Here is a 25,536-nt window from a genome sequence, read left to right as displayed (position 1 = left end):
GATTGTGGTAGCGACAGAAACCCGGGCTGGAATGGAGATGAGTGGGAGTGGACATGGAGATGTGAATGGGGGGGACATGGAGATCTAGGGGTCCAAGAGCCAGAATGAGTGATGGGACAATCAGACCCTGCAGGGAGTCTGACGGAGTAGCGATGGGATACACACGTCTGCCTTGGTATCCAGAGGGACAGCAATGGTCTATGGAGACCTGACTCTGGGTCCAGAGAGATTGAGGTCAAGGATGGGTATTGTACAATATATGTACTAGTCGACCTCAAAGATTGCGTATAGAATGGGCCAGTCATCCACAGGGATTATGCTGTTGGGACAAGAAACTATGGGACTACAAAAATCCAGTGAGAGGCTTTCATGGAACAGTAGGTAGGAAGTGCAGTGTTTGCGTTGAATTAATGTGTACAAGGATCCAGAGAAGGAAAGGGATTGAGATGAGAGATTAGAAATCCAGCAGCTGAACCATGACTTCTAAAAAGTTTCTGTTACTGGAATGACTTACATTTTTCATTTTTGTTGTGTGACTTGTATGACTTCAGTTGTTCTGTTGAGTCACATTGGGCAGTTAGCAAGACTCCTAACTTGGCAAAGAAAAACTTGCATGTTTATAATGGCACTTTCTTTGGACTACTAGGGACGGGTGTTCCATTTGTACTCGACTTAAATACTTGGAACGTTGACATGATTGTTGCAGAATTGTTAGAAAACATGTTATTCAAATGGGCACTTAAGCTTGTGTGTGTTTCCTCCCGAAACCTCTACCCCTCGCCTTTTAAGATTCTCCTCAAAACCTACTTCCTATGACTATTTGGTCACCTGACCTAATGTCCCCTTCTTTGGCTTGGTGCCAATTGTTTGCCCCTGTGGGGCATCTTGGAAAGTTTTGGTATGTTAAAGGTGTTACATAAATGCAAGTTGTCTGTCTGGGATGTTCCTAAAATAGACCATTGTTTACTGCTTTAAGTTCTTGCAGTTGTGGTTTGATATTTTTGCTGCTTGTATAAGTGGTGGATGCAAAGGCATCTGAAACCATTGAGATACTTGAAGAAGCAATTTGTGCAGCTTTGATTTTTTTTTCATAAAGCTCAAAACTGCTTGAAAATTTACTTGCAATCTATTTTTATTTCAAATCTCTTTATTTTAATTACTTATTCATTTGATTTCAGCCCAAGAAAGATAATTGCTGTTTTATTTACGGACTTACGAACAATGATGGACAGGTATAGACCCTCTGGTCCATCAAGCCTGTCCCACAAAATTGTGATACCTTATGTAGCATAATATTTGCTCTCCACCCCACCCAAAACATGTGATCTCCTGGGAGAGGCACAAGAGCAGATTAAAAAAAAACCCTGGCCGTTTGGGGGGGGGGGGGAAGAGAAATCTGGGAAATTCCTCTCCGACCCAACTAGGCAATCAAAACTAGTCCAGGACATCACACTGGCCCTGAATTCCCTGCAGTACCTACCTTCTGAAAGAGGTGATCACCGCCGCAGCGAGAAACGGTTCATCTCTTGCTTGAAGGAATTCACTGAATCAGCATCCACTGCATGAGATGACAGCCTGTTCTAGAGGTCCCCTATTCTCTGGGAAATGAATCACCTCCTGACATCTAACCCAGATCTGGCCTTGCACAACTTAAATTTGTGACCCTTGGTCCTACCTAACAAACTGTCAACAGGAACACAAAATGTATTCCTTTCATTATCTCTTAAACCTCAATCAGATCCCCCTAAGTCTACGCTTCTCTAAAGTGTAGAGTCCCAACTCATTTAGCTTATCTTGATAACGAAGTTACTTTAAACTGGGAATTAGTCTAGTGACCCTCCTCTGCATCCTTTCCAAAGCCTCACTATCAGCCATCATGTGGGGAGACCAGAACTGGACACAGTATTCCAAGTGAGGCCTGATTTGCTTAATTTGAATTATTACATCATTTTTTTTGTGCAAAATAAAGTCTTAATCTTAACCGAAGTAGACAGTAGAAGCTGAGGAAGACCAATGAAGTGCTGGATTGACAATGGCAAAAGTGACTTGTCACAGAATGCGATACAAGTGACTGAAGTGATCAGGCTAGTAAAGACCCGGCAACAATGGAGTGAATTCATTTGGCTCCATCATCGCTGCTGAGTTGACGGATGGGAATTTAGTAGTTCTTCTTCCGTCAATTGTTGGGAATGATTTCAATCAAGCAATTAAATTTGAGCAGTTAGTCCCAATTATGTTATGCTGCACAAGGGGGAGGTGAGTTCCCATCTTTGTAATTCATTTATGGGATGTGGGTGTCGCGGGCAAGGCCATCATTTATTGCCCATCCCTAATTACCCTCAAGAAGGTGGTGTTGTCTATCCTAGTAACTTATCAACTGAAAGAACCTGGTATTCTGTCAAATCCTGTTCCATTTTGCATCATAACCTAACAATGCAAGCAAAAATCCATATAGGATTGCAGGCAATAATTTAACCTGAGTAGTCAGATGGCTAAGGAGGCAAGCTTGAAACTCTTTTAGGTTATTGAGGCAAGCTTGAATCTTGTGATTTATGATGTCAGTTGAAGCCCTTGATGGGATTGGTGCTTTATAATCCATTTACACCCACACACTATTTATTTTTCTCTGTGTGTTGCTTTATATTGATTATAGCTTACAGGTTAGCCTCAAAAAGTGGTTGAACATTGTATATGTTTTCTGCACATTAAACTTACTCTTGTGCTGTTGGCATCAAACTCCAATGGGAAGATTAATCCAGGGCACCGTATGTTTATTGTGATACCAGCTATTGTTAAGTGTGTTGCATTACTTCCAATTACATAGAAACATAGAAAATAGGTGCAGGAGTAGGCCATTTGGCCCTTTGAGCCTGCATAAGATCATAGCTAATCATTCACCTCAGTACCCCTATCCTGCTTTCTCTCCATACCCCTTGATCCCTTTAGTCGTAAGGGTCATATCTAACTCCCTCTTGAATATATCCAATGAACTGACATCAACAGCGCTCTGCGGTAGGGAATTCTACAGATTAACAACTCTCTGAGTGAAGAGGTTTCTCCTCATTTCAGTCCTAAATGGCTTACCCCTTACCCCTTGCCCCTTGCCCCTTATCCCTTAGACTGTGTCCCCTGGTTCTGGACTTCCCCAACATCGGGAACATTCTTCCTGCATCTAACCTGTCCAGTCCTGTCAGAATTTTATATGTTTCTATGAGATCCCCTCTCATCCTTCTAAACACCAGTGAATACAGGCCCAGTCGGCCCAGTCGATCCAGTCTCTCCTCATATGTCAGTCCTGCCATCCTGGGAATCAGTCTGGTGAACCTTCGCTGCACTCCCTCAATAGCAAGAACGTCCTTCCTCAGATTAGGAGACCAAAACTGAACAGAATATTCCAGGTGAGGCCTCACTAAGGCCCTGTACAACTGCATTAAGATCTCCCTGTTCCTGTACTCTCATCCCCTAGCTATGAAGGCCAACATACCATTTGCCTGCTGTACCTCCATGCCAACTTTCAATGACTGATGTACCATGACACCCAGGTCTCATTGCACCTCCCCTTTTCCTAATCTGCCGCCATTCAGAAAATATTCTGCCTTCGTGTTTTTGCCACCAAATGGATAACCTCACATTTATCCACATTATACTGCATCTGCCACGCGTTTGCCCACACACCTAACCTGTCCAAGACATCCTGCAGCCTTTTAGCGTCCTCCTCACAGCTCACACAGCCTCCCAGCTTTGTCATCTGCAAACTTGGAGATATTACACTCAATTCCCTCATCCAAATCATTAATGTATATTGTAAAAAGCTGGGGTTTCAGCACTGAGCCCTGCGGCAGCCCACAAGTCACTGCCTGCCATTCTGAAAGGACCCGTTTATCCCGACTCACTGCTTCCTGTCTGCCAACCAGTTCTCTATCCACGTCAGTATATTACCCCCAATACCACGTGCTTTAATTTTACACACCAATCTCTTGTATGGGACCTTGTCTAAGGCCTTTTGAAAGTCCAAATACACCACATCCACTAGTTCTCCCTTGTCCACTCTACCAGTTGCATCCTCCAAAAATTCTTGAAGATTTGTCAAGCATGATTTCCCTTTCATAAATCCATGCTGACTTGGACCAATCCTGTCGCTGCTTTCCAAGTGTGCTGCTATTTCACCTTTAATAATTGATTCCAACATTTTCTCCACTGCTGATGTCCGGCTAACCGGTCTATAATTACCCATTTTCTCTCTCGCTCCTTTTTTAAAAAGTGGTGTTACATTAGCTACCCTCCAGTCCATAGGAATCTATCCAGAGTCAAAGGACTGTTGGAAAATGATCACCAATGCATCCACTATTTCTGGGGCCACTTCCTTAAGTACTCTGGAATGCAGACTATCAGGCCCCGGGGATTTATCAGCCTTCAATCCCATCAATTTCCCTAACACAATTTCCAGCCTAATAAGGATTTCCTTCAGTTCCTCCTTCTCACTAGACCCTCGGTCCCCTAGTATTTCCGGAAGGTTATTCGTGAAGACAGAACCAAAGTATTTGTTTAACTGGTCTGCCATTTCTTTGTTCCCCATTATAAAATCACCTGAATCTGACTGCAAGGGATGTACCTTTGTTTTCACTAATTTTTTTCTCTTCTCATATCTATCGAAGCTTTTGCAGTCAGTTTTTATGTTCCCAACAAGCTTCCTCTCATACTCTATTTTCCCCCTCCTAATTAAACCCTTTGTCCTCCTGCTGTATTACAACATTTTCCCAGTCCTCAGGTTTGCTGCTTTTTCTGGCCAATTGATATGCTTCTTCCTTGGATTTAACACTATCCTTAATTTCCCTTCTTAGCCACGGTTGAGCCACCTTCCCCGTTTTATTTTTACTCCAGACAGAGATGTGCAATTGTTGAAGTTCATCCATGTGATCTTTAAATGTTTGCCATTGCCTCTCCACCGTCAACCCTTTAAGTATCACTCGCCAGTCTATCCTAGCGAATTCACGTCACATACCATCGAAGTTACCTTTCCTTAAGCTCAGGACCTAGTCTTTGAATTAACTGTGCCACTCTCCATCTCAATAAAGAATTCTACCATATTATGGTCACTCTTCCCCAAGGGGCCTCGCACAACAAGATTGTTAATTAGTCCTTTCTCATTCCACATCACCCAGTCTAGGATGGCCAGCCCTCTAGTTGGTTTCTCGACATATTGGTCTTTGAAACGATCCCATATACACTGCAGGAAATCCTCCTCCACTGCATTGCTACCAGTTTGGTTAGCCCAATCAATATGTAGATTAAAGTTGCCCATGATAACTGCTGTACCTTTATTGCACGCATCCTTAATTCCTTGTTTGATACTGTCCCCAACCTCACTACTACTGTTTGGTGGTCTGTTCACAACTCCCACTAACGCTTTCTGCCCTTTGGTATTCCGTAGCTCCAGCCATACCGATTCCACATCATCCAAACTAATGTTGTTCCTTACTATTGTATTAATTTCCTCTTTAACCAGCAATTCCACCCCACCTCCTTTTCCTTTCTGTCTGTCCTTCCTGAATGTTGAATACCCCTGAATGTTGAGTTCCCAGCCTTGGTCACCCTGGAGCCATGTCTCTGTGATGCCAATTACATCATATCCGTTAACTGCTATCTGCGCAGTTAATTCGTCCACCTTATTACGAATACTCCTCACATTGAGGCACAGAGCCTTCAGGCTTGTCTTTTTAACACACTTTGCCCCTTTAGATTCTTGCTGCAATGTGGCCCTTTTTGCTTTTTGCCTTGCGTTTCTCTGCCCTCCACTTTTATTTTTCTTCTTTCTATCTTTTGTTTCTGCCCCCATTCTACTTCCCTCTGTCTCCCTGTATAGGTTCCCCATCCCCCTGCCATATTAGTTTAACCCCTTCCCAACAGCACTAGCAAACATTGTCCCTAGGACATTGGTTCCGATCCTGCCCAGGTGCAGACCGTCCGATTTGTACTGGTCCCACCTCCCCCAGAACCGGTTCCAATGTCCCAGGAATTTGAATCCCTCCCTTCTGCACCACTCCTCAAGCCACGTATTCATCTGAGCTATCCTGCGATTCCTACTCTGACGAGCACGTGGCACTGGTAGCAATCCTGAGATTACTACTTTTGAGATCCTACTTTTTAATTTAGCTCCTAGCTCCTTAAATTCGTCTTGTGGGACCTCATCCTGCTTTTTACCTATATCTTTAGAACCTATATGTGCCTTGACAACTGGCTGTTCACCCTCCCTCTTCAAAATGTCCTGCACCCGCTCCGCGACATCCTTGACCCTTGCACCAGGGAGGCAACATACCATCCTGGAGTCTCGGTTGCGACTGCAGAAACGTCTATCTCTTCCCCTTACAATAGAACCCCCTACCACTATAGCTGTCCCACATAATTAATTTGAATATAGGAAAATGTCCCAAGGCCCATCACAGATGTATGAAAGGGAATAAAAATGGACATTGAGCCAGAGGAGATATTGGATGGGGTGACCAAAAGTTTGGTCAGAGGTCAGTTGTATGGAGGGTCTCCAAGATGAGAGGAAGGCAGCAAGGTTTAGGGAGGGAGTTCCAGAGAATGGGACCTGAGCGGCTTTAGGCATGGCCAACAATGGTGGGATGAAGGAGGGGGAAATGCCCAAGAGGCTGGAACTCCAGGTTGGGGGAAGGGCTTGTAGGGCAGGAGGAGGTTACAAAGATAGGGTGGCATGAGACCTTGAAGGGATTTAAACATCTCATTTGGGTCAAATATACTGGAGCCTTGGAACTATCCAGTTATCTGAAAGAGCACAGGGCAAATTGGTGTCATGTGGAGGGGTTAAAGGGTGTTATAAATCTGCATATTATAACACTTAAAAAAAGATTGTACTATATCCACTTGAACTGAAAAACAATGAAAAATTTGGTTTGTGTCTGGTGGGAGCTTTTTAAAATGTTTAACACTCGGGTGAAGTATTGGTTACAGTCATGCAATTAGTAGCGGGAGCAATTTGACGTGACAATGTACATTAGCACTGCAATGTGTCAGCTTGGCTTAGCTGGTCGATTTGACTCTGGGGCAGGGGATCGCGGGTTCAGTCTTGCTCTCGAGATTGGCCCATGAGGGGTAAGCTTTGAAGAATTCAACTTTTGAGGGGATTATCAGAAAGGGATTGGCAGGTTTTGAAATTGTCCAGTGAAAAATATCAGTGTTGTGTAGGCCTGAAAAAAAACATCAACTGGGACCCATGCCATCCTGACTTATAAGTATAGCGCCGTTCCTTCATTGTCACTGGGTCAAAATCCTAGAACTCCCTCCCTAACAGCACTGTGGGAGTACCTTCACCACACGGACTGCAGCGGTTCACCACCACCTTCTCGAGGGCAATTAGGGATGGGCAATAAAAAAAAACTTCTGATTGCTATCGCTAATTCTTGCTGAAAAATGTTTGTGGCTATTGGGTTCGGATCAGGCTCAGCTGGGATTTCTCCCCCACCTTGATCGAATACCTATCCATGCCCACGGTTGAGAGTCACACGTAAAGATTGGTCACTTGGGTGAGGTAATGGAAGATAGCTGACATGCTTGGGAACTTAGACCAGCATGACCCAGCACCTTCAGGTGAGGTGTGGATAAAAGGAGAGGAGGAATAGAACCTTAAATGATTTCTTACCCACACTCATACAATCGCAAAATACTGTGGCTGTTGGAATCTGAAATAAAAACAGAAAATGCTGGAAATCTCAGCGGGTCGGGCAGCATCTGTGGAGAGAGAAACAGAGTTAACGTTCTGTTTCCTGCACCTCCTTCTCAACCATGACAGGGTCCCCCTTGTCCTCACCTTTCACCCCACCAGCCTCCACGTTCAACAGATCATCTTCCACCACCTCTAGCGCTCTAGCGTGATCCCACCACCAGTCACATCTTCCCCTCCCCGCATTCCGAAGAGACGGCTCCCTCCACGACACCTTGGTCCATTCCGCAGTCACCCCCGCACCCCCTCCCCTTCCCATGGTGCCTTCCCATGCAAGCGCAGGAGATGCAACACCTGCCCTTTTACCTCCTCCCTTCCCACTGTCCAGGGCCCCAAATACTCCTTCCAGGTGAAACAGTGATTTACTTGTTGTACTTTCAATTTCCAATACTGTGTTCACTGCTCATGTGGTCTCCTCTCCATTGGGGAGACCAAACGCAGATTGGGTGACCGGTTGCGGAACATCTTTGTTCCGTCTGTAAGTGAGACTCTGAGCTTCGGTCGCCTGTCACTTTAACTCTCCGCTCCACTCCCACTCCGACATCTCCGTCCTTGGCCTCTTATACTCTTCCAATAGAGCTCATCGCATGCTCGAGGAACAGCACCTCATCTTTCGTTTAGGCACTTTACAGCCTTCCGGACTCAACGACGAGTTCAATAATTTCAGACCATAACCTCTGCCCCTATTCTGTCCCTTTTCCTCCTTTTTAAAGTCCTCACCGCTGCCCCCCCCTACCGATCTTGTATTTTTTCTTTCTGTTTCCCATGGCAGGTGGTAATTATTCTGCCATTCATCATCATCATAGACAGTCCCTCGAAACGAGGATGACTTGTTTCCACGCCAAAAAAGGATGAGTTCACAGGTGTTTCAATGAAGGACCTAATATTCTAGGTCCTGAACTACATCCCGAGGGGTGGAAGATGCCTGTGCGTGGATTTTTTTAACGTGTGGTGGCCGTTGCACACCAGCCACCACACGGTCTTGACAGAGCTCGGCCTTTATCCAGTGCCAAGGGTTAACCAAGACGGCTGGAGACCTGCTCTGCTGCACGGACCTAGTGCGCACACATATCGCAGTGTGGGCTGACCCGTGCTGCCCTTGTGCTCCTGGCCCTGAACTCACCCCATTCACACCCTATCTAGACTAATCTTTTTCTAACTTCTGCCATTACCATATCAAGTTGGCCCATCATGCCTTTTGTCTCTCAAATATCTCCTTTCTTCCATCCTATCACAAACCTTCCCTTTTGTTCTTTCCTCCCCTCCTCCTTTTAGAGTGCTTTAAGAATCTGTTCATTTTAGACATTCGCCATTTCTGACGAAGGGTCATCGACCTGAAATGTTAACTCTGTTTCTCTCCATAAATGCTGCCTGTCCCGCTGAGATTTCCAGCATTTTCTGTTTTTATTCCTACCTACACATCCTGACACTGTTTGCTCATTATATCTTTGTAGCATCTTTCTCTGGTTAAGCTTCTGTATGAATCAACTGGGACATAATCTTTATTGTGATTTATACTTTGATGCTTGTCCGAACCTTGGGTTTAATCTTTTATCACGATAATGCATTCGTCCATGAATCTTGAAATAATGTTCCAGGCTTTGCTGTTAGTTTAAATATTTTTTGCTAGTTCGCTGTCGGACCATTCTTTAATACACGTTGGGAATAGACAACTAAAGCCTTGTTTTTAATGCGGAGTTTCAGGCATGGCTCCTGTACTTGGGGTTGTGTATTTGTTTGTACGTATTGACAAACTGAGTGTGTCATGGGTCAGTGCTGTCATGGACGTTGTAGGCAAATGCAAGTATTTTGACAAGTTGGTAAGTTGTTAGATCGTGCGAGCCCTTGAATTGGTCCAGCATTGCATTTTGGTTGAATGCAAGATTCTTTAAGTGTTGGTCTGTGGTAGGGCTTTTTGTCCCCTGGTAGCCTAAGGTTAACACCTGCAGTCATTTTGACTAGTGACCAGATTGTAATCACACGGTGTTGTCATTTAAAAAGTGAATTTTGCAGGGACTGTATGATGCATGTCTTGAGTTTTGGTCCAGTCTATTCCTTTTCCATCACTTAACGACATAACGACATTTCTGTATTTGTCGACTTACTAGCATTTTATTTCTGTTGCTGTTGACTATTCAAAAATGCTTTCTGCATTTTGATCAGCTGATGCTATCTTTCCGAAGTTAGGCCAGGTGGCCGCCTGGAGTGTGTCATTAAGCAGGGAGCCTTCCCCATAGGTTTGAAAACCACGGATATAGTTAGTGTTACTGGGAGAAAGCGTTTACCTAAATTAGCTATTCCTGAGGGAGGTTTAAATAATATCTGTTGTTGATGTATCTAATCTCTCGAGAGTTAAAGTTTTTCCCTTTTGAAGCCCTGTGGGATATTTGTGTTTGTTAAAGACACTGTATAGATGCAAATTGTTGTTGGTTGTCTCAGTGAGGGTTGTTTGCATATAGTGTTGTACTCCTGTTGCAGTGAGGAATGTGGTATGTTGTTGGGTACATTGTGCACAAAGCATTCCCATAGGCATCGCTTTATGTTTTACTTTTAAAGATCGGTCTCCAAATCTTCGATTGATTGGGATGGTGGCTTCCTGACCTCGGGTATTCTCAAGCTCTTGCTCAGAATATGCTTAATAAACCAGAGTGCCTTATTATCACAGCAGATCTCACTGGACTGTAGTGCTTGACCAAGCTCTGGTTGTTTTTATTTGTTAATTTATATTATGAATATTGATAAGAACTTGCTGCGAGGGATGACCATGCTGCTGAATGGAGCTGTTTTTTTAATGAGATGTTAAACCTCTCGGGTGGATGTAAAAAATCCCAAGGCACTACTTAAAGCAGGGGAGTTATTCCCCAGTGACCAAGTCGAGATTTCTTCTTGAACCAACATCACTAAAATAGATTATCTGGTCATTCAGATTGTTGTTTGTGAGACCTTGCTGTGAGCAAATTGGCTGTTGTGCTTCCTACATTATGGCAGTGATGATAACTCTAAAGTATTTCATTACTTGTGAAAAGCTTTGGGATGTCCTGACTCCGTGAAAGGCACTATATCAATGCAAGTTCTTTTTTTTTTTAAATTCGTAGCCAATCTTTCCAATTCTTTATCAAATCACAAACGCCAGAGGTCACCTTGCACACATCAAGGATCACTCTGCGCCAATGCTCTTAGCCAAAAGGCCGAGAGCCACTGCACCATTCCTGGAAATACTGCAATACCAGGTTCGTGCCATGGAGGTGGATGGGTCAGCAACCCCACACACCTCCGTGGAGGTGGATGGGTCAATCCACCCCACCCACCTCCTATGCAAGTTCTTTCTTGCACTTAGCAGCAGCAGTTGGTCCTCAATGTTTCCAGTTCAGATATATCATTAGTTACGTATAGGGTGAGCAACTTTTGATTTGCTCTGATAACTCACTTAACCCTAACTGCAGAAGACAATTGCCTGCAGCACCATTGCTCTCACCTGCCTATTCACTGAGTGGGAATTGAAATTTATTCTCAAATAATGGCGAGGGTTGATGAAGGTAGTGTGACTGATGATGTGTATATGTATTTTCAAAACACATTTGATAAAGCATAGCATAATAGACATTAAAGGGGCAGTGGCTGCAGGGATACAAAATTGGCTAAGGGACAGAAAGCAGAGACTGGTGGTGTTTTTCAGACTGGAGGGGAGTGTGCAGTGAAGTTCCTCGGGTGTCGGCGTTGGGACCACTGCTTTTCTTGATATTTATTAATGAACTGATCTTTGCTATACAGGCCATAATTTCAAAGTTTGCAGATGACAAACGTGTAAATATAGTAAACAGTGAGGAGGATAGTAACAAATTTCAGGAGTACATAGACAGACTGGTGAAATGGCAGATGAAATTTAACACAGAAGTGTGAAGTGATTCCTTTTGGTAGGAAGAATGAGAAGACGCAATATAAACTAAATGGTATACTTTTAAAGGGGGGATACATGGACAGAGAGAGATGGGGGTGTATGTACACAAACCTTTGAAGGTGGCAGAACTAGTTGAGAAGGCTGTAAAAAAGGCATGCAGGATTCTTGGCTTCATAAATTGAGGCATAGAGTACAAAAGCAAGTTATGCTAAACCTTTGTAAAACACTGGTTATGTCCCGGCTGGAATATTTTGTCCCATTCTAGGCACCACACTTTAGGAAGGATGTCATGACCTTGGAGAGGATGCAAAGGAGATTTACTCAAATAGTACTAGGCATGAAAGACTTCAGTTATGTGGAGAGACTAGAGAAACTGGGGTGGTTCTTCTTGGAGCAGAGAAGGTTAAGGGAAGATTTTGATAAAGGTTTTCAAAATCATGAGAGGTAAACTGTTTCCAGTGGCAGAAGGGTCAGCAACTAGAAGACACAGATTTAAGATAATTGGCAGAAGAACCAGAGGCGAATAGAGGAAATAATTTATTTATGCAGTGAGTTGTTATCATCTGGAATGCACTGCCTGAGAGAGTGTGGAAGCAGTTTCAATACTAACTTTCAAAAGGAAATTGGATAAATACTTGAAGTGGAAAGATTTGCAGTGCAATGTGGAAAGGGTCTGGGAACGGGACTAATTGGACAGCTCTTTCAAAGAGTCGGCACGGGCACACTGGTGTCCTACTGTGCTGTATGATTCCAAGCTGCAAATGTTGGAAATTTGAAACTAAGAACAAAATGCTAAAAATATATAGCGTGTCCATAGGTATTGGTAAAAAGAAAAGCTTACTCTGATGAAGGCTACGCACCCGAAATACCATAACTTGTCTTTTCTCCTTCGAGATGCTGACCTAGATTTGTTAGAATTTTGAATCAATTTTTGGGAATCCGTTTGATTTAGTAAAACCACTGTAATACCTGGGATGAAAGGCTGCGTAGGGAGCAGTGTCCCCAACAACATCACCTACCCTTCAAGGCAATTATACTTTTAATATTCATCATTATTCTAAAGTTAGGGATTTACATTGTGGTTTAAATATTCTATAGTTGTTGGGGAGAATGCAGATTGAGCGTGCTGTAGCAGTTTATTGCAGGGTGGGTGCAAAAGTGTTCTGAAAGAGAGGATTGGCTTTGAGTGTTGGGAGGAGCAGTACTGATCATGCAAAAGTACATACCCCATGACATTTCTACACCCTTGGATTGTACCCAAGAATGAAATCTGATTCTGTTCTTTAGTGGGGTCAAAAATGTTTAAATTTGAAAGTGGAATGGTGAGAGAAAGGCAATCCTGAGTTGGCTACAAGGGTATGCCAGCACTTTGTTGTCTTTGAGCTGTGTGGCCATGAACCCAGTGTTTACTTTCCATTTAAGCAACTATGCAACATTGGCTAAAGATTTAGGGAAGGTTATGCCAAATCGACGCTCGATTTGATCATTCCTAATATTTGTGACTGAACTCTGCCCTTTCCTATCTGCATTTTTGTTTGCTCATCAGGATGAGGTATGTTGGTACAGAGGAATGGGACATTTTTTCCAACTTGAGGCACCTATTGCCTGTACCAAACATTTCCAGATCAGATATAGCATGGTTGGGGACTGGGTAAAGTTCCTTTTTAATGCTTCAATAATGTGCCTTAACCCCAAAAAAGCAGCAATGTGATGTTTTATTTTTTTCACCACCCATCCTGTCTGACATCGCTAATTAATTTTATGCAATGTAGGTTCATGCCTACGAGGAGCTGGATTGAGACTGTCCAAGTGCATTTATATGTAACCTAGAGGAGTTATAAGAGGAGTAACGCAGACTGATACATCCTATCAGTCAGGCTTCTATTCAACATGAGGCCTCGGAGATGAAAGGGCTATGCACTAACTCACTGCATCGTAGCATTTTAAAAATAATTTGTTGCCTGTAATGCTTTCTTGGCTAATTTGCGGATGGTGTTACCAGTAAAAGTCATGGCACCTTTTCGCAATATCGTTTCTGTGGCACCTGAGCAAGTCACAAGAATACAGATGTTGCTGTGTCAGATTATTTTGCAGTTTTGATACATGTAATGGAGCAGTAGCACGTGGCTGCTTGCGCTCACCAGCCTGGTGAGTTCCCAATCTCAGCTGTGCTGGTGTTGGAATACTGAGCAGGCAGTAGTAACAATCCCATCTTCAGAGCATGCTAAGTTACTGAGATTGGAACATAGGGACAGGAATAGGCCGTTCAGCCCCAGAGCCCGCTCTGCCATTCAATTAGATCATGCCTGAACTTTTTAACTAACCTCAACTCCATTTAACCCCCTTAGCTCCATATCCCTTGATACCCTTACCCAATAAAAATCTATTGATCTCTGTCTTGAAAGCTTCAATTGTCCTAGCATCCACAGACATTTGGGGGAAGGGGGAGGAGCGGGATTCCAGATTTCTACTACCCTTTGTGTTTAAAACGTGTTCACTGATTTCCCTCCTAAATGGCCTAGCTCAAATTTTAAAATGATGTCCCGTCATTCTTGATTTCCCCCGCTAGAGGAAAAAGTTTCTCCGTACCTACTCTATTGATTCTTTTTATCCTTTCAAACACCTCAATCAGCCTACCTCTCAATCTTCTATTCACGAGGGAATACAAGCTAAGTTTATGTAATCTAGCCTCAAAATTTGTTCCACTAAGCCTCGGTATCATTCTGGTGAGTCTGCCCTCGACCCCCTCCAAGCTGCGGTACCCAAATATGACAGCACTGCTTCAGATGGAGTCTGTCCAAGGCTCTGTACAGCTGTAACCTAACTTCTATCCCTTTGTAATCCAACCCCCTTGAGATAAAGGCCAACATTCCAGTAGCCTTTTTGACAGCTTTTTGTACCAGTCTACTAGCTTTAAATGATTCGAGCAGTTGGACTACCAAATGAATCACTTTGCTTCTCTACAGTTCCTAGTATTTCACCATTTACAAAATATTCCTATTTACCTTCCATAGTTCCAAAATGCATGACTTACACTTGCCCACATTGAACACCACCTGCCATAGTTTTGCCCACTCACTTAATCTGTCCATGTCCCTTTGCAACTTCCTGCCCCGTCTGTACTACTTACTGTCCCTCCTGATTTGGTGTCATCTGCAAACTTGGATAAACAGTACAGCTCTCTATTCCTTCAACTAAGTCATTAATAAACCTGGTGAAAAGTTCAGGCTCCAGAACAGATCCCTGGGGGATCCCACTTGTCACATCCTGCCAATCTGAGTATATACCCTTTATCCCCACTCTCTGTCTCCCCTCTCCCAACCAATTTCCAACCCAAGTCAAAAGATTACCCTCATCCCATGTGTGCTCACTTTTTCTAGTAATCTTTTTTGTGGAACCTTATCGAATGCCTTCTGGAAGTCCATATTGATAACATCCATTGACACTCCTTTGATGACGGTCTCAAAGAATTTAACTAAATTAGCCAGACATGACTTGCCCTTAAAGTCATGCGGGCTCTTTCTGATCAGCACATATTTGTTCAACTGCTCAATCACGCTATCTCTAATGATAGATTCTCGCAGCTTGCCCATAACTGATGTCAAACTGACATGCCTATAGTTACCTGGTTTCTTTCTCCCACTTTTTAAAATTATAGGGTGACATTCGCAATTCTCCAGTTTAATGGCACAATTCCCAAATCAAGAGAGCTTTGAAAGATTATAACTAACACTCCTGCAATTTCTACACCAACTCCTTTTAATACTGTAGGGTGGAAACCATCAGGTCCTGGAGATGTATCTATTTTATGTCATATCACTTTCACCATTAGCATTTTTAAAAACTAATATTTAATACAAGCTCCTCTCCTTAATTTATTTTTAGTTGTCCTTCTATCCTTTTCCTCGATTGTGAAAACAGATGCAAAGTACTTGTGTAATAAATCTGCCATTGCCATGTTACCTATAACTGTGTTACCTATGTTTGTCTTTAATGGGCCCACATCTCCCTTCCCTACTCTCTTACTCTTAATATATTTATATATTATTTTTACTAATACTTGCAAGTTTTTTTTTCCATGTTTTCTTTTTGCAGCTCTTAATGGCCCAGAATTTGGGTTGGGTAATGATACCGAACTGCGTTCGCCGTCATTACCCCTGTGAAACTGACTGCAACTTTAGGATTTAGTGCGTGGGTATCTAAACGTGGAAATCCTGAAGTTGTGGTCAGTCATTCACTGCTCCGACACTGGCTACGCTGTGGATCATCCCTGTTTCCCCCCCGCACCCCCCCCCCCCCCCCCCCGCCCCCAAAACCATAGCTGGCAATCAGTGTAATCAGTAAAGCTTTTCTGCAGTAATAACGCTGTTAAATACCCCATTAAATGTTCAGCCTTGTTAGAATAGGTGTAACTGGGGTTTTAACAGTGTATTGACTGCTAAACAAATGTTATGGCCCTGAAAAACACATTTTTATATTTGTGGACATTCAGATTTCTCCATTTTGATCAAAATTGTAATTTTTTAAAAGGTTTGTTCATGGTATCTCAGCTTCTATCTTATCCCTAAGTGAAAGTCCCAAGCTTTATTTTGCTCTCTGTGCCATTTTTAAAAATTGCAGATAAAAGCCGCTTCTCATTTCCTGGTTTGCTGTCTGTGTGAATTCTTCGATGTGATTGGCTAAACTGTTTAGACAGCTTGTTGATGTCACTGCAACATCGCCATAGGAATCCCCTATTCACAGTGCTGCAATCAGTTACACGTCATAAAAGGCAAACTTCTTGTCACAGAGATCACGAGATCTCTGTGGGCACCTTTCATTGGGGCCAGTGGCGAGCGCCTTTGCTTCGCTGCTGACTGCAAATTATGGAGCAGTATTTCCTTTGTGCTCATTTGTTGTTTTCCATATTTCTGCCAGTGCACTGGATTACTACCTTTCTTGGCATTTGTGGAAATCACTCCATTTAGCTTTATACTGTGTCTTAACTCTCATGTTGACCATGGTTACTTAACTGTACAAGTGGAACTTTTGATCTTTAGGGGTATTGTATTGTACTAAATACTTCTTCGAATATCTCCCACAATTTTCCTGTAGGTTTAACTGTTAACAGATTATCCCAGTTTAATCTGTTCACCGTACACCTCATTCCTTCGAAGTCAGCCTTACTTAACTTTAAAACCTTAGTGTGTAATCTTTCTCCTTCTCGAATTAAATGTCAAACTCCATGATTTGGTCACTTTTTACAAGATGCTCCCATACTGTCAGATTATTCATTAGTTCTGACTTGTTACGTATTAACTCCAGTATGGCTCGTTCCCTTGTCTGTTCTAAAACATTTTAAGAAAACTGTCCTGGACACACTTTTAACTCATTGCCTTTGACTTGAGCTCTTTTGCATCTCCTATTATAGCCACTTTGCCTTTACTGCATGGTACTCTGATCTCTGTATTTATGCATCCCACGACTGCATCATTGTTGTCAGGAGATCTGTAGACAACTCCCACCAGCGTCTTGCATCCTTTGCTGTTTCTTAATTCTACCCAGAGTCTTTCCACTGCCTGCTAACATTTACTCATATCCATTCCTTCAACTATTGTAACATTGTATTTTAGCAATATTGCTACTCTTCCTCCTTTCCCTATTTCTCTGTCCTTTCTAAGATACTGTATAACCTGGAACATTAAGCTCCCATTTCTGTCCAGCTTGTAGCCTAGTCTCTCACATGGCTACTACGTTGTACCATTTGAGCTTCTAATTCGCTTGTCTCAATCCATATGCTATGTGTGTTTGTGTAGAGAGCTCTGATTGGGTTAACAGTCCCTGCTCTACCCATATGCAGCAATGATATACCTCTCACAGTTCCTAAGTTACCACACTTTTTGTTGTTTTTCAATTTCTGCTTTATTTATATCGTGTGAATTACTAATTCCTATAGTATTAGCTGAAGTTTAAAAAAAAACTATTTTTGCACTCTGAGCTTTGTTCTCATACCGTCCAGTTGTTAAAGGCAATGAACTTAGAGTGTATCCAGCACAGGTTTCTGAAACAAGGGCCCCAAGTTTCCACACGCGGCAAAACAGGCACCCCTCCGAGCTGGGCGCCCGTTTTTCGCGTCGAAAACGGCGCCTGAAAAAAAACGCGCTATTCTCGACGCCTTGCAGCTCGATGTTTACTTGGCGTGGCGCACAGGGGGCGGAGCCTACGACTCGCGCCGATTTTGTAAGTAGGAGGGGGCGGGTACAATTTAAATGAGTTTTTTTGGTGCGCGTTGGAGCGTACGCGCAGTCTGAAGTAAACATTGGCACTCGGCCATTTTAAAAAGTGCTGCAGAAAAAGTGAACATTTGTTTATTGAACCCTTGCAAAGGCTTGCATTTTAATTTTCTTGATATTTATGTATGTGAGGGAGTGCATTCTGTAATTAAAGATAGACTGTGATAAACGGGACACATGCACTTGTTTGAGACTATTCAAATTTTTTGTAGCTGTTCAATTTTTAACATTTTTTAATAAAACCACATTGCCCTTCCATGATCAGCACTGAGGCTTCTTGCAGCTTTCTCCCCCTGCCGTCCGTCGGGCCTGACGGCAAACGGCTGCCTCAAGTACTGAGGCTTCCTGCAGCCTTCTCCCTGCCGTCGGTCGGGCCAGACGGCAAACGGCTGCCTGAAGCACTCAGGCTTCTTGCAGCTTTCTCCCTCCCCCTGCCGTCGGTCGGTCCCGACGGCAAACTGCTGTCTGAAAGGCCTGCCTGAAGCACTTTCACACAGGTAGGAACATGGTTTATTTAATCTTTTCTTTGCTTATAAATTTTTGCTCAGGTTGGATTTATTTGTATAATATTTGTATAAGTATCACTAAGGATTTATTGTAGAATTTAATGACTTCCCTCCCCCCCACCTCGTTCCCGCGCCTAATTTGTAACCTGCGCCTGATTTTTTTAATGTGTAGACAAGGTTTTTTCAAGCCGACAAAAATCTTCACTTGCTCCATTCTAAGTTAGTTTGGAGTACGTTTTCAATGTGGAAACTTTCAAATCAGGCGTCAGTGGCAGGACACGCCCCCTTTTGAAAAAAAAATTCTGTTCAAAAGTGAAACTGTTCTACCTGACAAGAACTGCAGAAAACTTAAATGTGGAGAATTGCGATTTCTAAGATACTCCGTTCTCCACCAGTTGCTCCTAAAAATCAGGAGCAAATCATGTGGAAACTTGGGGCCAAGATGTTTTACAACTGACCAGGGAACAGGCCATACTGGAGTTAGTACTGTGTAACGAGCCAGAATTAATGAATAATCTGACCGTAAGGGAGCATCTTGCAAACAGTGACCATTATATGATGAGAGTTTGACATTAATTTTGAGAAGGATCAAGCTGTGTCACTTCATCTATTAATACCAGAAAACAATGTCAAAAATTACACTTGTGCCAACATGCTTCAATGTTCGATTTGCTTCTTATGAGATGTTCTTTTTGTTATCCTCAGTACTCATTACTGCCTACACGTCACCCTTGTGCTATATCGTTCCAACTATATTCTCTCCAGTTGCTGCCAGGTTTGGAAGAAGAATAAGTTTAATTGTACTGTCGGGTGCTTTTACATTTTAAGTGTATGTTGTACTGTATGAACATTTGATACACCCAGGATAAGACTTTACTGAAATCTTAGTGATGGAGTATTGTACGGTTTTGAATAGGCTGTTCCGTGGATTCTTGGGTCACACTCTTGAATTTATTTGAAGTGACAGGTTTTAGCCAAAACACACAGTCCTGTCATTCACTGGCAAACGAAGGTCAGCATGTGAAAAAGGAAAGACAATTTCATGCTTTTGGCAGGGTGCTTCATTTGTTTGGATGTAAGCTGTCCACTTGAGTCAGTAACCTGATCAGGTTGCTGTGTGTTTCCAGCATTTTTTGTTTTTATTTCAGATTTCCTGCATTCACAGCTTTTCTTTGTGTGGTCTCGTTGAAGTCTTTTGATTAATCATACTATATCTGGCAAGAGGATGGAATTGTCGGAGTCATTTGAACAGATCAATAATGTATTAGAGAAAAGCAGGCTGATCATTCTGGAGAATTTATATGCCCTGAATTCAAGTTATTGAATAGAATGGGCCTATACTCTGGCGTTTAGAAGAATGAGAGGTGAGCGCATTGAAACATATAAGATTCTAATAGGGATTGACAGGATAGATGCCGAGAGGATGTTTCCCTGGCTGGAGAGTCTAGAACTAAGGGGCATAGTCTCAGGATAAGGGGTTGGCCATTTAGGACTGCGATGAGGAGAAATTTCTTCACTCAGAGTTGTGAATTTTTGGAATTTTCTACCCCAAAGGATTGTGGATGCTTAGTTGCTGAGTCTATTCCAGGTTGATAGCGATAGACTTTTGGATTCTATGGGGATCGGGCGCGGCAAGTGGAGTTGAGTTAGAAGATCAGCCATGATCTTCGTGAATGACGGAGCAGGCTCGAGGGGCCGTAAGGTCTACCCCTGCTTCTATTTCTTCTATTCTTATGTTCAACAAGATTTGGGAAATCATCTTCAGCTCATAGAACTTGTGCAACACTGGCTTTTGACCCTGGATATTAAACAGGGCTGGGAAAGAGGCTGTACTTAACTTGGTATTACCAGTGACCTCGAGACTGCAATGTAGACCATAATGTTGCTAGTGTTGATGCTGTTGGTGATTCAGTAACTTCTCTTCTGAGCATTTTTTGGAAGGTTTTACCTGGTGAAATGGAAGTCGTTGGGGCTGCTAATGAAAGTGCAAATGGTGTATTGCTGGGGCCGAACGTTATCTTTCACTTCATCGTGAAACAGGATTGGCTTGTGTGCCTGATATGACCTTTGGAGTCCGAACGTGCCATGCTTCTGTTCAATAAATTGAATTGTCTTCTTACAGGTAAGCCAATATTTTCTGTGGACATTCATCCCGATGGAACCAAGTTTGCAACAGGTGGACAAGGTAAGAGCCAGGCTGCAGGCTGCCAACCGTTTAGATTAGAGATGGTAAGGCCCAGAAATCCCAAGTGGTGCTCTCCCCTTTCATAATCAGCCTTGCGGCCGCAAGAAACAAATGTAATTTTGATGTGAGTTTGTTAACCTGGACAGCAGGATAGTTTGTTCTACTCGGTCCTTTATGCAGGGTGTAGATTTACTGGCCCGCCGCATTACCGTGTGGCAGCTGCTGTGGAAATAACAGCCTGTGCCATATAGAGAGGCCTATTAAAGTGCTCACTTACTCTGGGGGTACGAAGAGCCAGCCGTTGCAATGTGAAGTTGGTTCTCACTGTGGTGCCTCTGCTCTGCCCGGAGAGATCAATTCCTGCTGCGTCACTCCGTAAGCTTGCTCAGATAGCTCAGTGGTTAATTCCTGCCAGTTGCCCTTCTTAGGTGTTTAATTCAGTATGAATGTTTTGCCTTGGAGGTGTCCCGAGCAGAGATTTCCACCACCCGCCTCTCCCCTTGACCATCCCTGAATCATCATCATATGAACAGAACTGATCTATAAACTGTTACTGGAGTTGCTTTTTTAAAAATCTATATTTTTGAAAAATAAATGAAGGCTCAATGTTTAATTTCCGCCTACAGGGGAGGACTCAGGGAAGGTTGTCATATGGAACATGCCACCAGTTGTTCGAGAGGAGGATGAGAAGAATGAGGCTATCCCCAAAATGCTTTGCCAAATGGATAACCACCTGGGTACATGCGAAATATACGCAGAAAACACCTTTTATGTGTCACTCAGGAACTTACTGCCCAATATTTCATTGATCTTTCACTCATTATTTACTGTTACGGTCCTCAACTGCATTCCTTTAGAAGGGTTCTATAAAGTTCTGGTTTGTTCTGTCTGTGTGCAAAGACTATCTTTTGTGAGCCCCTGTTAATCCTCAAAATCACTGTCTTTTTAAGGGGTGGAGAATAGTCATCCCATACAGCCAGAGTTACTAAATGGGTGCATCACCCATCATTTCCATTTATCTTCTTTCAATGTTGGTATCTTTTTAGCAAAGCAAAGTTATTAGAAGTGCTATTAACCCTCCCTCCCCACTGAAAAAAAAGTAGGATGGCCTTTTCTCTGAGACTGCTATTTCCACAACCATTTAATTTCATCTGCCAAGACCATAGGTAAGAAATAGATACTACGGCATCTTCTGTTTATAATATCAGGTTTATTTATTAATTCAGATGAATTAACACCTTTAATGTTATTCTTTAATAGTGAAAGCATTTTTAGCTTTTATTTCACTTTCTCTCACCTCTGCACCAATTTTCTCTCTCCTTCTCCAGAGTTGGGGTACGATCGCCTGACTGCTGGCCAGCCTCTGGTACCTTGCCCAATTGACCATTATTTATATGTGACCTTTGACAGTGTGTGTCCGCAGGCTATTTAACTGTGGGGGAAAGACATCCTGGCCAAGCCTTAACAGATCCTCGCCTGACGCTCACACCTGCATATTTCCAGCCTGCGATGGTATAGTGATCGGAAATGGGTACCTCAGCTCATTTTCTCTTCCTACCTTGGGCGCAGAGGCTCAATTGGAGGGCCTCGTCGGCCACGTATAACTCAGCACGGGCTCGAGATCAAATTTGGAAGCTTCTTGCCCCATATAGCTGCGCCACTTGCTAGCTAAACCTGCTGAGCTCTCGTGTTTTGTATTTAATTAAACTTTATTTTGGATTCTCTGTATTCTTGGAGATAAACAGAAAATTGCGAATGTTTGTGTCTCTTTTCTTGCAGCTTGTGTGAATTGTGTGCGTTGGTCTAATAATGGATTGTACCTGGCATCGGGTGGAGATGACAAATTGATCATGCTGTGGAAGAGAGCTGCGTAAGTATCTCGGAGTGCCCGATAACTGCAGCTTCGCGAGTCATATACATTCAATCAATGGTTTTCCTTGGTTGGGTTTACAAAAAATATATAATTATGTCCAGGAATGATGTGGAGGCGAGTACTGGTTTGCATAGGGTACCAGTGGATCCAGGTTACATTGTAGTGCTGTACATACAGGGCGATCTAGTAGATTCACATTATGGTATAATGCTTTTATATAATGGGTGTATCCAGTACATCCTGGTATATTGTGTTCAGTTTTGGTCTCCTAATCTGAGGAAGGACGTTCTTGCTGTTGAGGGAGTGCAGCGAAGGTTCACCAGACTAATTCCAGGGATGGCTGGACTGTCATATGAGGAGAGACTGGATCAACTAGGCCTTTATTCACTGGAGTTTAGAAGAATGAGAGGGGATCTCATAGAAACGTGGGGACTGGACAGGTTAGATGCGGGAAGAATGTTCCTGATGTTGGGGAGGTCCAGAACCAGGGGACATAATCTAAGGATAAGGGGTAGGCCATTTAGGACTGAGATGAGGAGAAACTTCTTCACTCAGAGAGTTGTTAACCTGTGGAATTCCCTGCTGCAGAGAGTTGTTGATGCCAGTTCATTGGATATATTCAAGAGTGAGTTAGATATGGCCCTTACGACTAAAGGGATCAAGGGGTATGGAGAGAAAGCAGGAAAGGGGTACTGAGGGAATGATCAGCCATGATCTTATTGAATGGTGGTGCAGGCTCGAAGGGCTGAATGGCCTACTCCTGCACCTATTTCTATGTTTCTATGTTTCTATCCATATTGTACTGTTGCAAGCAGCCAATAGCTAACTCAATATTGGTAACACATAAAACATTCAAAGTTGCCAAGTTTTGCTAGTCCTGTGAATGAGGGTGGGCAACTGATAGTCTGTAGTATAGGCAATAAACTGATATATCCATGCTTGTTTTAATATCCTGCAGTTTCATTGATGGTGTACAGAATCTAAAGGTTGTGTGGTGACTGTGTGATTGTTTTCTACAGGTATATTGGGCCAAGTAATGTCTTTGGCTCCAGTAGCAAGCTAGCTAACGTGGAACAGTGGAGATGCGTTTCTATCCTCAGAAGTCATACAGGAGGTACGAGTTGAAGGTCATGCTCGATCTGTTCTTCTGAGTTTGGGGCAGTGAAAAACAGTTTTGTTTTATTTTATCAAGCTGTTTTTGCATAATGAAATGAAATGCAACTGGGCTCCCCGATCTTAGTGAATTTATTTAGTGAGTACCTGAACTATGTGAACTGAAAAGGTCTCGACATTGATCTTCAATCTGTGCTGAGTTAGCTAATCTAAGTTTGTGGTGTGGGCCACACATTTGGCTTTGGCTCCCTGGATTATGGAAGTGATAATCATCCATCATTTCCATTCCCGATCTCAATCCAGAGACCTCCGCTGGAAGTGCATGTATATGGATGTTAGTTGAGGCCAGCATTGGTCTTGCAGTTGGCGGCTCCCTGTGATTGAGTGGTCCATCGAGACGTGCTGTTTCTGCTCTCAAATAATGGCCACTTGAGCAAGGTGCTGCAGAATAACCAGTGCCTGTCAAACTACCCCAGCAATGAATCAGTGAAGGGAAGGGAGGAAATTGGTGATGAAGAAAGAAATTAATTTGACAATGGGATGAGGTAAAAGTTTGTCCACGACTGTACCTGATTTCACCGTGCTGTCAGGGAAGATGTTGAGAAGAGGCAGGTATTTCTCCCTCGAGGGAAATTAACCAGGTTATTGGTTACTCCTGCAGAACATTTGAGAAGCCAGCTGTCGCAGAACAGTAATGGCTGCAGTTTCCTTTATTTGCATGTAACCCAGACTGGTGCGAATAAAGACTGTCTCCTATAAAGGTCCTTAGTAAAATTTGTTAATCTTAAGTGTCATAACACTTGGCCAGAGGCAGCTGCAAGAAGAGCAGATGCCACATTCAAATGGCCTGAAGGGTGACTGGAAACTGAAAGACTTTCAGCTGTTTGGTTTGACTCTTAGCAAGATCAGGTTCTGCAAAAATAAACTACAGACATTACAGCACTGACTTAGACTTGCCTGGTGTAAGAAATTGAAACATTGTTTGTTTTTAATATGGGCAAAGACGAATCATAGAATTACATTGATCAAAAAACGACCCTTTGGCCCATTGTACTTATGCTGGTGCTTGCTCATCTACTTGGAGCTATCTAAACTAATCCCATTTCCTTGTTTTTCTGTACCTTTTTATATTCTTTTCAAATACTTACCTAATTTCCTTTTAAGTGCTGTTATAGTCTCTGCGTGCTCAACCACTCGTGGTAAGGTGTTTTACATCCTAATGGGCCATGGTATGTAAAGAATTCTGTGAACTTCCACTTTTTGTTCCAGTGATCGATAATCTATGCCCCCATGCTGACCAGTGGAGGCAATCTTATCATTATTTACCCTTTCAAGGCCGTTTGCAATTTTAAAAGCTTTTACATCGTCTTTAACCTCTCAAGGGGACCTTGTGACTTTTCTATTTTTAGTTCCATTAACTTTTTTAATACAGGGTACAATGTCCTTTTCAATATTTATCTTCATTAGTGGCTCTTCCATATCCTACTCACTTGTCTACAATGCCACATTCACCTTCCTCTCTAAAAACTGATTCAACATATTTAGTAAGCATTTCCAACATCTGGTTACTCTCAAATACAAGCTTTGTCTCCATCTTTTTATTTGTGTGCTTTTAAAAGCCCTTTCTGTTTTACTTTTATGTTGATTGCCAGTTTTCCTTCATGCTAGGTCTGACCCTTCCTACTTGGGCTTACCCGTCCTAATTTCTTTTTGCTTTCTTGCCTACCTTTTTTATAATTCTCATAATTTTGTTCTGTATTATATCATCCACATTTATCACGTCTTTTTTATATTTAAAAATATATTGTTTTGGCCTAATCTCTTTCTTTATCCATAGAATCCCTGTATTTGATGTACCTGCTTTATTCCTAGTTGGAATGTATGTAACTTGTACCTTAGCCATTTCCAATTTAAATAGTTCCCATCGTTGGTCTTTATTTCATCTGCC

General features: G+C 42.7%; 1 protein-coding gene across 3 annotated transcripts in view; it reads left to right on the top strand.

The window, feature by feature from the left end:
- The window catches only part of hira (histone cell cycle regulator a), a 115,771-nt gene that overhangs the window by 235 nt on the left and 90,000 nt on the right, over nucleotides 1–25,536 (top strand). For 2 of the 3 annotated variants that reach the window (XM_070887589.1, XM_070887588.1), the window contains exons 2-5: nucleotides 20,540–20,602; nucleotides 21,229–21,339; nucleotides 22,382–22,472; nucleotides 23,495–23,589. In XM_070887589.1, coding sequence (XP_070743690.1) covers nucleotides 20,540–20,602; nucleotides 21,229–21,339; nucleotides 22,382–22,472; nucleotides 23,495–23,589 — 360 coding nt within the window. The other variant, XM_070887590.1, reaches the window with a different exon arrangement.

Source organism: Pristiophorus japonicus, chromosome 8 (assembly GCF_044704955.1).
Source record: "Pristiophorus japonicus isolate sPriJap1 chromosome 8, sPriJap1.hap1, whole genome shotgun sequence".
Lineage (NCBI taxonomy): Eukaryota > Metazoa > Chordata > Chondrichthyes > Pristiophoridae > Pristiophorus > Pristiophorus japonicus.
Note: the sequence above shows the minus strand (reverse complement) of the source record. Positions and strands in the feature narration are given on the sequence as shown.